The 14,500-nt window shown below is 34.1% G+C and overlaps 1 protein-coding gene across 23 annotated transcripts in view; it reads right to left on the bottom strand.

Moving 5' to 3' along the window:
• Positions 1–529: 529 nt before the first annotated feature.
• Positions 530–14,500, bottom strand: part of LOC126777145 (microtubule-actin cross-linking factor 1) — a 266,118-nt gene continuing 252,147 nt past the window's right edge. For 13 of the 23 annotated variants that reach the window (XM_050500046.1, XM_050500043.1, XM_050500044.1 and 10 more), the window contains 14 exons: positions 13,241–13,315; positions 12,307–12,478; positions 11,933–12,050; positions 11,417–11,526; positions 10,954–11,076; positions 10,566–10,683; positions 5,968–6,179; positions 5,470–5,627; positions 5,051–5,157; positions 4,629–4,791; positions 4,382–4,450; positions 3,493–3,846; positions 2,272–2,355; positions 530–2,113 (listed from right to left, as the gene is read on the bottom strand). In XM_050500046.1, coding sequence (XP_050356003.1) covers positions 1,930–2,113; positions 2,272–2,355; positions 3,493–3,846; positions 4,382–4,450; positions 4,629–4,791; positions 5,051–5,157; positions 5,470–5,627; positions 5,968–6,179; positions 10,566–10,683; positions 10,954–11,076; positions 11,417–11,526; positions 11,933–12,050; positions 12,307–12,478; positions 13,241–13,315 — 2,047 coding nt within the window. In that variant the 3' untranslated portion in view covers positions 530–1,929. Of the gene's footprint in view, positions 2,114–2,271; positions 2,356–3,492; positions 3,847–4,381; positions 4,451–4,628; positions 4,792–5,050; positions 5,158–5,469; positions 5,628–5,967; positions 6,180–6,774; positions 6,912–10,565; positions 10,684–10,953; positions 11,077–11,416; positions 11,527–11,932; positions 12,051–12,306; positions 12,479–13,240; positions 13,316–14,500 lie in introns of all 23 variants that reach the window. The other 10 variants (XM_050500057.1, XM_050500058.1, XM_050500041.1 and 7 more) reach the window with 8 other exon arrangements.

The following is a 14,500-nucleotide window of genomic DNA, read 5'->3' as shown; positions in this document are numbered from 1 at the left end:
ACTTGCTGATTCGTAGATTACCATTATTGTAATATTTTAAATCCATAGCGGCGACGAGGTGTCGAGGCAATAAAAGATTGGCAAATTTGAAATGAAATTGCTTTTTTTATGGTAAAGGTAGGCGAACGAGGATATGGGCCACCTGATAGTAAGTGGTTACCAACGTCCATATACATTGGCATTGTAAGAAATGTTAACCATCGCTTTCATCGGAAATACGCCACCAACCTTGGGAACTAAGATGTTATGTCCCATGGTTACACCAATACTTTTTAAATTATTTGAACTTCTAACCTTTTTTTAAAGTTACGTTTCTATTTACACCTTGCCAAAGGGTTTAAGTCAGATGTTGTAATCTAATAATTATATTGACAATTGAAATTTGGTGTCTTTATGATTTTGGTTCTTTCTATGAGTTTAGTAGTTTGAGTACTAAAATCAAGAGCGTGTGTTTAATTTTTTACATCTAACGTCATCGAAGCGGCCGGTTATAAAATAGCAAGAAGGTATAATAAAACAAAAAAAAAATATATTTGTTACTTTTTATTTTGAAATCAATTGAGATTTAAAAAACTGTAGCTCACCAGAATCAATACTTTATACAAAAAAATATTGCAAGCTTTTAGTAAATTTGCTTTGATTTTATATTTAACAAATACAACAATGATTTAAAAAAAATGACCAGATTAATAGTTTTACAATATTCCTAATAATAAGGCTTATTCTTAGAGTCAGATTTATCATAAAATTAACAAGTTAATGTGAGTGTCGGTTAACATTTTTAGAGAAGGTTACATTTTAAAGCGTTTTTTTTTATATATAAAAAGTATTCTTAATATAGCTTCGTTAAGTAAATGTCTTTTGTGTGGACAAAGTGTACTTTAATTATTTACTAAAAATAAAAAGTCAGCTATGGAATTTCTTATAGTGAACAATGTCTGGTTGAAATACGTTTTTTATTATTAAACGACTCTGGCGTAAGTCGGATATTAATAACGTAAGTTAACCAGTTCAGTGTGAACGTCTCTTTACAATCACAATAAATGTATTGTGCAACAACAGTATATAAATAATAATATACATAATGTAAATCATGACGATTCCTAATATTTATTTATTTATTTATTATATATTCCTATATGAAATTCGAATAAATACCGAATGAAATAATATAAATGATTGTGCATTACAAATGAACCACGTAAATCTATTATCACCTTAAAATAATTAACGGTAAGGACTTCACGCTGGTTTTGTTGCGACGTATAGTTTGGCGTTACTATAAGCGCAAATAACCGAACGGAAGCCGTTGCCGGTAATCGCCTACGAATCGGTATTCCGTAAACAAAATGGTCCCTAAAGGAAAATTACAAAATCACACTTTCCCGTCTCCAATAGAGACTAATACGTATATAACACTAACAATTATGGCAACATTGACAATAAATAAGAAAGAAATATTCACATGAAAAAAAAGGAATATATCGCAATTTTAAAAATATTGATAGCACAACAAAATCAATTTATAAAGTGGCAGGGATCATAGAAAATAAGTATACAAGGCAACGAGTGCAGACTTTATGTTTTACTACGCTATAGTTGTTACTAATTAAAAGCCAAATTCGCATTTTTTATTAACAAGCTTGGCCCAGTTTGCGAATAGGTTAATTTATTGTTAGTTATATAATTGTTTCATCGTTCGAAACCGTAACGGCACAAGGCGCTCTGTCAGATCTTTTCGCTTCAGCTTAAAAATAACAAATACAATTTTGCAAAAACGGCACAAGATTACATCGACGATAAGTCAGAGCGGCTTGCAAATTTACGGATAAATAGCACGTGACAAAAGACCGCCATCTCGAACTGAACAACGTTCAATATGGCGGCGTTTTGGCGGGAATGATATCGATATTATTATATTCTGTTCGCCTACAGCCGGAAGGGTTCGCGCTTGTCGGTCCGCGAGGTGGGCGCGGCGCGGCGCGACATAGGCGTCGCGGGCGCGGCGGGCGCGGCGCCGTCGGCCGCGTCGGACGGGCGCCGCGCGAGGCGCGCCGCCGCCGTCTGCGCGCCGGCCCGCACGGGCGTCGTGCTGCCCGAGGGCGTCCTCTGCCTATTATCGTTTCATTGATTACTACTTATTCTCGACCATTGAAATCATGCATTAAGCTACATAAAACAAAAATCCAGACACCTAAACTGACGTCATACGGAAGAAGTAAAGTGAAAACGCTTAAACCGAACAGAAACTACAAAGTTGCTTAGCATTACCTAGAGTTATGGTTAGTCTCCTTGGGCACCGGAATGCGACTTCTGCTGGGTGTTTGTCCATCCGTGGAGGCAAACGACCCACTCCTACGACGATTGTTAGCGAAGCAAAGACAGACAGATTAGACACGGATGAAGATAGAAAGATTTAGTAATGTTAGTGCACATGCGACTGTGCTTTTTATTTCATTTTTACTTTTTAATAATGTCAGAAAACCTCCCACACAAAACCAACAGTAACTAAAATTCAACGTCAAATAACTGTTAAGCTTTTCGTTAAAATTTAGAAATTAAGCATGTATACATTATAATAATAAGTCAACACATAGAAGCAAAAGAAAAACATGTAACTTGAAGAAGTTTTCTCTTTCTATTTGAATAATTATTTATGAATATCAGAATAGTGATAAATCACAAAATGTGCACAAAAGTGTTTTTATTTTAAACTGTAAACAGTGCATGTGCAATAACAAAATATAAATACAAAAAATACATCATCTTTTTAAGCAATTAATATATATTTAAAAGTTTTATTAATCTTAAGTATGTCACACATTTAATACTTCATAAACACAGACGTTTATTTGTGGCCACTATTTAGTTATTAAATAATATTTAAATGGCTGTACTAAATAGATGACATACTATGATTTATGAACTTTTGATATAATGATATGAATGAAAAGCTGATAGATGATAAAGCTCCGTAAATGAAACCGTGTTAGTATTTGCATGTATAGTTTATTCCTTTGTCATAGTAGGATTGAAGATAAAAAAAACAACTTTCAACTTTGAATTAATGTGATATCATTGTTCGATCTTACTTATCTGTGGTATTCATTATGGATTCGTGAAAAATTGCCATTTGAATTACTATCGAAATTTAGGAAGTAAAATGAGAGTGGTTGGTTATAAGTTTTTAAGTGGAATATTTTGGTTATAAAGATATATTAATCAAGAACGGATTGTAGCGTGAAATACTATAGAAGGTGTAAATCTAAGGTTTGATTATCTTTAGTCCTATTACCATTGGAATATACTATATACATATAAATATATATTGAACACAACCAATGCAAAAAGATCGAAGATGAGAGATTTGTGAAAACGAGTCGACTAGCAAATGAATGATGTGCGGATTTATGTGATGACTATAAAGTAAAATCAACGAGCATCAATCAAAGTAATCGGGCCAAAAACATAGCTACGATCAACAAGCGGTACCCTTTGATGTCTCGTTGGGTTGGCTTTGAAGCGTCGCCGCTCGACTCGCTTATATTACTCTCATATTCATTGTCACTCGTCATTCCCGATATGCTGAACAGTGAGGAATCGTCTTCGGGACTCCTCTGGTCAGATTTGGGATCATTGGATATAGGACTAGGATCTTGGGAGGTCTCTCGTGAGTGGGACTTTCGGGACGTTTTCGACCGTCGTTCAACAGATGGCGTTCGTTGCGATCGGTTGCCAACATACACGGGTATCTTCGTAGAACCCTGAGTTTGGAATGCGGGATGAGTATGGGATAACGATTTGGGATGTTCGGAAGCCATTGATGATGGCTGGGAATGTGTCGAACTGTTCGTTCGTATCCATTTTCGTAATTGATGCATGTGGGAAGGAAAAATATAATTTAATAATAATTCATAAATACGTATATCTATAAACGTACATGTTAGATAATGTCACTCATTAAAACTTAGCCGAGCCCTGGTTAGACTAATATAACATGCCTTGTTGTTGAATCAAACAATGTTTTATTATTTGTTACTATAACAGTCCCTCCACCAGAATGAATAATATATAATGAAATACCAGCTTGTACAATATAAAGTATGGAAGTTACGCAACAGGTGCACAATACGCTTAGACGTCACTATGTAACAACTCACAAATTCACCCTTAAAAGCCAAGTGGCGTGCTGACAAAATCAACGCATTTTTCCCCATATATATCAACGATCGCAATTTATTATTATACATTCAATAACCTCGTGTACAAGGATGCAAGATATAAAGACAAACTTTTTATATTATAAAGGTAACAAAGTGTGATCGTTGCCCACCCTCGTTGCAATCAAGACACGAGCAAATCCACATTCACATTTCGGTACCTTACTAACGCCGGCACCGGTGACAGTGTCGGTATACTGGATGTGCGGTAAATCCCTCCACTAGGATACCTGCCCATACCCGTGTGAACCAATTGTAATACCTCATAAACTATTACTTCGAGACTTATTTGACACATAAATTAACTGATAATTGAGAATTAAATGAAATATTCTAAACATCTTTTGGCAATAACAATAAATCATGATAATATTGAATGATTTAGGAAATGAAATAAGCGAAACAAACCTTCCACTAGCTGGTGTCAAGAGACCAGTGAGAGTTCTCGGTCGAGATCCTCCGTTGGGGGTCGTGACTCCCAACTTGGCGGCGTTGGCCGCAGCCCGCGCCGTGGAGGTGCGGGTGTTCGTAACTTTGCGCATTGGTATACGCGACGGTGTAAGAACTTCATCTGAAATATTCATTATTCAATAGATAATTACACAATTATTATTATTACAAAAGATAACTATGTCCATTGTTTTTTTGATATCAAATTTAAAATAGTCCCTCCCGATTCCCCCCCGCCGCAAAGCTGCCCGTAATGCGGGCCGCATTTCCCCGCTGTACGGCAATGGACAACCTCTGTGCCAAGTAGGACCCGGAACGACTGCGACTCAATTAATAGAAATTCAACAAAGATAAAAATACGCTACTGTAATATTACGAACCTGTACTATCAAGAGACAGATTAGATCCATGTCTTGAAGGTGGTTTCGATCCTGCCCTGGATCCTGGTCTGGAACCTGGCCTCGAGCCCCCAGGAGTTAGCGTTGACCTAAAAAAATGCAATAGATTTTGTTATAATTTATATAAAAAACAGCTTGGCCCAGTTTGCGAATATATTAATTTATTGTTAGTTATATAACTGTTTCATCGTTCGAAACCGTAACGGCACAAGGCGCCCTGTCAAATCTTAACGCATGTTACATTTTAACACTGGCTTAAAAATAACAAATAAATTTTTTCATAAGATTACATCGACGATACGTCAAAGCTGCTTGCAACTTTACGGATAAATAACACGTGACAAAAGACCACCATGTCAAACTGAATAATGTTGCCTTAAAATATTTTCTAAAAGTATTACCTTGGTACACTAGGTTTCCTATATCTCTGGCCAAGACCACTAGCAGCTTCGTTATCACTAAGCGAATCAGGCGTTCCAGCGCTCAAAGAAGATCTCGAAGCTCGACCTGCAGCTCCACCAGCGGACATCGGCACTGAGCGAGCTGTTCGTTCTCTTACCTACATTTAAAAATTAAAATTAAAGTTTGACAACATTACGTCATTGAAAGGTATATTTTTTTAGTTAGCTAAAAAACAAACAGAAAATGGTATTAGAATAATTCGAAGAAAATGATTGTATGAAGAAAACGACGCCTTCACATATACCGTAACAAATATCTTCTTAGCAATTACGTGTTATGTGCATGCTGACTAAAATGAACTTGACGATTCAAACTATTACTTTAACGTACATATATCTAAAACACATAAAAATAAAATAAAAAAAATAATAATGGCTGCAATCAACTCATAAAAAAGTGCAATCAACCACGAAACTCTCACATAGCCTATAAATTACCCAGTGGTATCCAGGAGAAGGCTGATATCCGTGATGGTGTGTATAGTGATGGGCGCCAGGCGTTGTTGAACCTTGAGATCTTGAGTGGCCGTATATAAAAGCTTGCTTAGTGCCATGTGTCGAACCCACGTGTAGTGGATACGAACACGGAAGCTCTTCTCGTTGCCGGAGAGCCTCAAATATTGGCCTCAGCTGCTCCATAAACTCCTCCGCTAAACGCATCAATATAAAACCGGAAGCCTTTCATTAAGGATGGAACGAAAATCCATTACAAACAACGAAACTCTTTCATAGTGCCAATCGTTTTGCCGAAACGCGATTTAAGGAGACGAAGTTACGATAAGTCCACCCGATTTGCCGACGGACACGCGGTTTTTTTATATTACAGGTATGAAGGGATGTAGCAGGAGGGATGAACAAAATACATTACCATAAAATCCATATGCGCTGACGTGCCACCCCTCCAATGCAGTGGGTCCAATGAAAAGTACAACTAGCAAACAACACCGAAAACTACACGAGCTGGTGTCTCAATGCTTAGCTTTGAGGACACTAATGCATTACGATAACGCTACGAGCTCATTACATGCTGCAATCACGAGGATGCCTTTTGCAAATGGATCGATCAATCCATGTACAAAGTGCAACAGAAAAAAAGCGAAAAAAAAGTAAATCCCAAACCGAATTGCTCCCTCTATCAACTACTGTGCGCAAAATGTGATACATGTGCGAAATTAAAAACTATTTAAAGTGTAACCTGTAGAATTGATTTCATTAAGTACTAAAGTAGCAATTTTAGCTACTTACCTTTGTGATAGGTCCGGTAGATGGAGGCGTATTGGTATTAGAGCGAGGCGTACGTGGTCTGAATGCAGCCATGCTCTGGGACACTCCATCGGCCAGAATGAATTGCTCTCGCAGTTCGATGTTGGTGCGACCCTTGGCTGCATGCGGGCGGCGTCCGGTGTGCAGGATTTTAAAAGGTAGGGATCGGAAAGGGTAAAAAAACCGTTCGGTAACAGGACAGGTGAAAAAAAAAAACACCATAAGTGTTAAAAAAACGGGGAGCGTGCATTGGTAGTGAGGAAAAGAAAAAAAAACAACAAAGAAAATCAGATCATGTCAAACAAAAAAACAAACGAACATAACGCATTATAAACAAAAATAAAAATGTAAAATGTAAGTGTGCAGTTAGGATAGGATTGTAAAATACAATTAGATTATTCTTTCACCAAATTATATGCAATCATTATAAATCAAGGGCAAGATTTGTTTGTAATTAAAATATTTATCATTCAAGTATTTCAGTTCGTTAATACTATTCTCAAATATTATGTCATTATGTTCTTGCACTTGACTTACAAAAACATCTACTAGAAGGTGATTAAAAATACTGTATGCAAATAAACTTTAAAACATGCAAAAGTTCATGGCGAAATTGAAAAGCCAAATAATTTTACCTCTTATGACTCCATTAAAATATAATATGGCTTCTGTATTTACAGCTATACATAATACATATAACGTGTACATAAATTTAATGATAAATTAAATAACTACTGTGAAATCATCCAGTTTTAAACCCTCAATAATACATAGCAATATATACTATTATCCTAAAAAAAAAAAACAAAATAGCTAAGCCACACCAAAGAACATCAATCAGAAATGGAGCAATCTTTTAAAATTAATTCCAACGTATTCTTGCAGTAAATAGACAGTTAAGATAGCATCCATTGCAGATGACATTTTCTTACCGAGCGGGCAACAAGCTTCATGCTGTTCTGGCTTGCTCGGGTCAGGCAGCGGTAGCACTAATGATACTACTCGTATAAAGGATAAGGACGAAACGCAATAAAATAATATAAAATAAAATCGAGGGATAGGGAACCGGATTGGGTAAAGCGAATACGAATTAGTAAATTAGTAGCAACATCGATTATTGTGGACCTAAATGAGTCTTACTTTAGCCTTAGAATTGCTGATACTAGCAAAAATGTATGAGGGGAAAATACTTATTTATCGCTTTTTGATTAAAGAATTTGTCGCGCCGTTTATTTTATTTTTTCATTACATTATTTTGTTTTAAAATCATTTTAGTTTAGTAAATAGTTTTTAAATTGTAATATTAAATTTTCAATTCAATCAAAATATTTTTTATTATTTAGTAACGTTATTTATGAAATTGTTATTGTATTAAAACAACACGTGTTTTTTAAATAAATAACGTCTGCTGGCAACATTATTTATGTATGTCTAACACATCGCATAATTAACGTCCAACTCTAAGCTAGACAACAATTGAATTACAACAATTGAATACGGTCGATTATTGTAAGCGAGATTTTTTTTTGTTTTGAAATATTTTGCTAGGTATACGCATTTTTAATTAATTTCCCCAGTGTATACTTGAGTTGCCATGAAGCAGATTTCCATTAGTTATTAAAAATAATCTTATTATTAAAGTCTATTTACTCTGTTTCTAACTATGTCTGACAAAAATGCAGACAAATTAGAAAGAAAAATGTAGAAACTAAGCGTATGTACTTTATACATTTTCATATTTAAAAAATAAATAGTTTCTTGCCGATTCTTATCGGTACAATCCACATTACGGAACGGTAGCGTTTAACGATTCTTAAGTACTTGTAAAAATCTATTTGAAGAAAAATTTGATTTAATTTATTTGAAACGAAAGTGAATGATACAATTATTGAAAATTATAGTAGCAGAAAGCTAACAATATTATTGACGTTTCTTTTATTAATGTCATTTAATATGTTTTTTGATCGGTGGGATGGTGGTATATACTTAGTAACTATCTATAAGCAAACTATCCTATATATAGAACGGGATTTTTCCTAAAAGCCTTAAAGCGATTATTTTTTTAATGATTCGAACTCCTATTTATATAAATAAGATAAGTTTTGCAAGGGTTTCGAAAAAATAATAATTTTTAGCATTATCTGTTTTAACTTTGTTACTATGTTGCCAGCATTATTTTTAACAAACTTTTATATTTGTAATTCGATTAGTTTGTATTATACTAATAAAAAATATATTAAAATATCGGTTATTTTGTTATTTCACACAATTTCTTATAACACACAAAAACTTTAATACTTGGGGCCCGTCAACACCTGTTATTGGACGCTAAATAATTCCCATGTTATGGGGTTAACACATAAAAATTACCGTAACGTTTGACACTTTGAATAAAATAACATGTAGAGTATATAAAATAACATTATTATAGATTGACTTTCAGAATTGCAAATATTTTTGCAATAAAAAAAGTCATTCGAGTAATTTGTCAAATTCACAGCAGAATAAAATTAAAATAATAAAGCCTTTTTTTATATTACAATTAAATTAATACAAAGATAAATAAAAACAATATATTATAAAATTGAATTTCGTTGAGGCTTTATAATTTTAGGTCTTATTCCGTTAAACATCTTTCAATACTCTTTTGTTTTAAAATAAAAAAATAAATTAATACTTATTATGAAACTCAAAAACTAATCAAGTAATGGAAATTAAGTATTCGAATGATGTTTAGTCTTTATAATTTTCAAAAGGGCAGGTAAGTAAAGTTTAATTTGGAAAATATATAGGATAGAAGTGTTTCTCTGTAAGATCCTGCTCTTTTCTAATTAACCTAATTCGTTTTTACCAAATTAGGTAATTTTGAAGATCAAGGTAAAAGTGAAAAATTACATTATGGTAAGCCTTAAATTAAATACTGTAATACAAACTAAATAATTCATTGTTACCCTGAATGTTTAAGTTAACCAGTATCTAACAAGATTATATGATTGAAAGTGTTGTCTTGATAAGTGAATTCTTGTGTAGAAGTAAAGTGTTTTATGGAAACAGAAAGAACATTTCGAGGGTATGGTAACGTTTTAAACGCCTATACATTTTATTTTTCATTTAGTCTCATAATTATAATATCATAAGAATGTCGGATCTGCTTTGGATACAGATATATTAATGAGATAAGATAATTTATTTATTTGATTATTCAAATTAAAGAAAATCTGACTCCTAATTATTTTATATACATAGTTAATTTAAATGACATTTGATGTAAGCCCAATAATTCGTCGTGTTTCGTTTTGATTGCTAAAATAATCTTCAAAACGGACATTAATGGTAACACGAGGCAAGCGGTCTTTGTCTAGGCGTTTAAAACATATTGGATTTCGCACCTTCTATGATTTTTAACAGACAGTGCATAATAATGGAGTGTCTTTATATAATATTACTCAGTTGCAATGAAAAGCCTTGAATATGTGTATGAAGCCTGAAGACCCGTGACACTATTTTTGGCAGTTGCGGGGCACATATAACACAATGCTGGTCTTGTTCCATAAGCCAGTTCAAAGTATATTTGTTGGTGATAGAAAACAATTATGTAAGTATATACATAATACATAAATAGTAACACTATCGAATAATTTTTGTGTTAGTTCCTATGACATTGTACCTACATGTGTTGTTTTCAATGTATGAATGGCATGTGTATGTGTGTAAATTCATGTCTGTGTATGTGTGTGTTGTGTTTGTGTGTGTCATTACAGTTATGGACCTACCTCTGCAGGGGTCGTTCTTGACGAGGAACTCGTCGAGCGCGACCCAACCACCTCCCACGCGCACCATCACCGTAGAACGTAGGATGCGCACCAGGCGGAGCTTCTGGGAGTCACCGAACTGATAGAAAGGAGATTATGTTAAAATTTATATATCATCATTTATTTTCTTACAATAACTCCCTATAATATAAATAAATATGATTATATACATAATAATTAGTATATACGTACTATGCGATTGTAAAATATTGAATTTAAAAACTTATTTGTTTCCAAATATAGTTATTGAACCAGAACATTTATAGGATTAATATTAACAAAAAAAAAATTAGAAATTATAACCAAAATAACCTTTATTCCGAAACTAAAATATCATAAAGAAACTCACCCTGTACTTGCCCTCTCCAACTTGGAATACCCTGAATTTCTGTCTGCAAGTACACAGCATCACGAGCCGTTTCACTTCATCGTGGATCTTATCAGCGTCAGTGGGGGGACCGCGTCTTTCAACCTGAAAGGACGCCAAGAGAACATGTTTTAAATATCTAAAGGTCGTCCACTAAATACTCTAGACTTTAACAATATTTATATTCAGAAAAACTTATTATAAAATTTGCATTTTTTTGGCTTGGAAAAGATATTTGTCATGTAACTTAATTGATTGGTTGCTTAGTTTTTTATTAGGTTATCATTTGGTATAAAACGTCAATAGTAGATAACTTTCCATATTTACCCTAAAATAGCAATTATTTGAATGTTTTTACAAAACTATCACGAAACTACGGTGTTCTACGGTGAGTTGCCCTCGCATTCCAAATTTATATTCGGTGACCAATTCTAAGAACACTTACCCAATCAGGTCTGAGTGCGGCGATGAACTCCTCCCAGTCGATGAGGCCGCTGCCGTTCCTGTCGAACAGGTCAGCGACAGCTCCCATTTCGAGGCGAGATGTGTCGAATTCTGTAACGAATATTATGCTGAGAATCTCTGCTATACATAAATAACACCTTTTGAAGAAATCCTAACGAAATTATCAGACGGCTATTATGTAAGCCGAGATGGCCCAGTGGCCAATCGTGGGTTCAAACTCGGGCAAGCACCACGGAATTTTCATGTGCTTAATTTGTGATTATAATTCATCTCGTGCTTTACGGCGAAGGAAAAAAATCGTGAGGAAACCTGCATGTGTCTAATTTCAATTAAATTCTGCCACATGTGTACTCTACCAATCCGCACTGGAGCAGCGTGGTGGAATAAGCTCCAACCTTTTCCTCAAAAAAAAAGGCAGAGGAGGCCTTTAGCCCAGCAGTGGGACATTCACAGGCTTTTACGGTATTACGTAAAAACAAATAGTCGAACTACTCACTGGTGTTTATGATTCCATCGATGAATTCGTTGCGCTGTATAAAGCCGTTGTTGTCCTTGTCCATCTTGCGGAACAGATCCGTGAGACGGGACTTCTTGTGGTTCATGAACTTCAGGAACTGTGTGACAAACGTACTCATAAGACATGTCATTGAAAAGAATGAAAAACTATTCACAGAAGGAAGAAAAATTTACAATTAATCAGGCTAAAAGCAATCCCTTTATTAACAATATAATATGATGTTTATAATCAAAGCGTCACAAAAATTAAGTAAATAAACAAATATTATATATTCTTTGAATTTTAGTTAAAAAAAAAAACTTAATATAGAATAAAAGTTTGTATCGAAAGTCCGTCATATTTGCTTTCCTTACCCTCTTTCTCCAGTCGTCCCAGCTGAAGTTGGATACCCGCTGAAGTTCGCGCAAATGAGCGAGACGCTCGTGCAGTCTTCTCTGTCTCTCCCACGCGAGAAGCCATACGGTGCGCCACTTGTCCCAGAGTTGTTTCACACGAGGAGATCTGAACTCCGGTTCTGCGCCTTTGCTATTGAATATACCGCTAGTTTTAATACGGCTGTTTCGAAATTACTTGACAAATTTTTAGGCTTTTTTCTTCTATATTTTATTGAAATTAAAAATAATAGAAAATTATATTACATGTCATAAAACTGTTAAAATTAAATAAATAAGAGGTATCTTAAAATAGCTGAATAGTATGGAACATTAATTCATATGGTAACAATGTAATGTTGCAATATATGAAAACAAAATTGGGGAACTTTTACTGTTATTTTAAAGCGTACACAACTCATGCTGATATTTTCAAACAAAAGGTACTAGCAATATATACACTATATTTATAGCAACAAACATTAAAAATATAAAACATATAAGCGGACTATTACATTTTTAACACAATGATGTTCAAGTAACATTATTTTTTTAAATTGCAATTATATTTTAATTTCAAATGTAATATGAGTACTTACATAATGCGTAAAGTAGGTTATAAAAAATCTATTAAATAAATCTTTAACAAACCTTCAACAGGAACACCTTTACGGTGTATATTAAAACTATTATAAAATGAATTAAATTACAAAACAAAACTACTGTAATTAAGATAATTATTGTAGATTGAAAGTAATTTGATCAATAATAACAATAAAACAATGACGACTGTCGTTATTTAAAATGAACGCTTTCAACTGATTTGATTAAAGTATATGCTGTTATAAGACATTCGATTTCAGTCACGTAGATGTGGCAGAAGTTTTACAATCGCCCGTTGGATAGTAAGCCTTACCTTCCTCTAGGCGGGAACCTCGGTCCGTAATGCGGCAGGTTGCGGTCAGGGGAGTCACGTCCGGGACTCAGGCGACTAAAGCACACAGTTAAATGAGCACACGCTATTAACATATAAATACCCATACCTTGCTCGTTGTTAGCAACTGGTGCGCTTGAAGTTAGTTAACACTGAGATATTAGTGTCAGCGGTACTTTTGGTGTAAAGGTGGAGGAAAGAGGGAAATAAAAGGATTGCAGGAGAAGTTTAAGAGAATTAGATAAGGAACTTTTGGTTTGTTTATAAAATAATAACAACGAGAGATTAAAAAAGAGTTACATACTCGTTTCGTGAAAAAAATCATTAAACTAGGATAGGAGAATCGGTTAAATAGACTAGTAGATATAAAAGGTGGAGTTGTAGGATTATATAAGAAAAATTTAGAAGGTTCTGGAAAATCTTTACCACCATCTCTCTCCAGCTACGGCTACTAACCATGAACCGTGTCTTAGTAAATAATTGAGTCTAGGCCATTCCAATCAGAAGAGGAGTAACAAGAAATAAATTTGAAATTGAATTGACGCGATTTCATTGGCGAGATCATGAATAATAAATGGTATTCGTTATAGATTAGCGAAAAAATCCCTTTTTTGATTTACGGCGAAGTCGTTATCGTTACATTAGAAGTAAAATTAAAGTCATAAGTTAAGTGATATATTGTTGTATTGTGTTTAATACGACAGAGCTGTTAGCAAATCGCATGGTTATATATGAATCTAATATTTAAGTTCAAAGAATCTTTATTCTCAAAAAAAGACGAACGTCACTTACATGAGAATAACGTGACATAAATATAAGCTTGAGATACTTGAACTTGTTAATTGATCTTACATTACTTATAATGGGTAGTAATTTGTTATAAAGTCGTACTCCTTCAAACGTTATATCTTTTCGTGCATACTTAGTTCTAATTTTCGGGAGTACTAGTAAACTACCTTGGCGGGTGCTACGCTTACTTACATGCTTCACAAAGGACAAGTCAGAATGTATGGATTTACTAATCATTTGTTCATTTTTTCTCCTTCGATTGGAACAGACTATAAATATACATTAGTGCAAGTAATTAAATACATACCCATCTTATTAAGTTGTTAATTAACAGCAGCGGTGTGGGATGTTAGTCGAGAAGCAAACATTAGTAAAATATTTATACTTACATTTTAATAAATTAAACTAATAATAATTTTATATGAACGATTTGATTTATATGTAATTTCATTC

This window comes from Nymphalis io, chromosome 22 (genome assembly GCF_905147045.1).
Source record: "Nymphalis io chromosome 22, ilAglIoxx1.1, whole genome shotgun sequence".
NCBI lineage: Eukaryota > Metazoa > Arthropoda > Insecta > Lepidoptera > Nymphalidae > Nymphalis > Nymphalis io.
The sequence above is the reverse complement of the archived record's forward strand: the minus strand, read 5'-3'. Positions and strand labels throughout refer to the sequence as shown.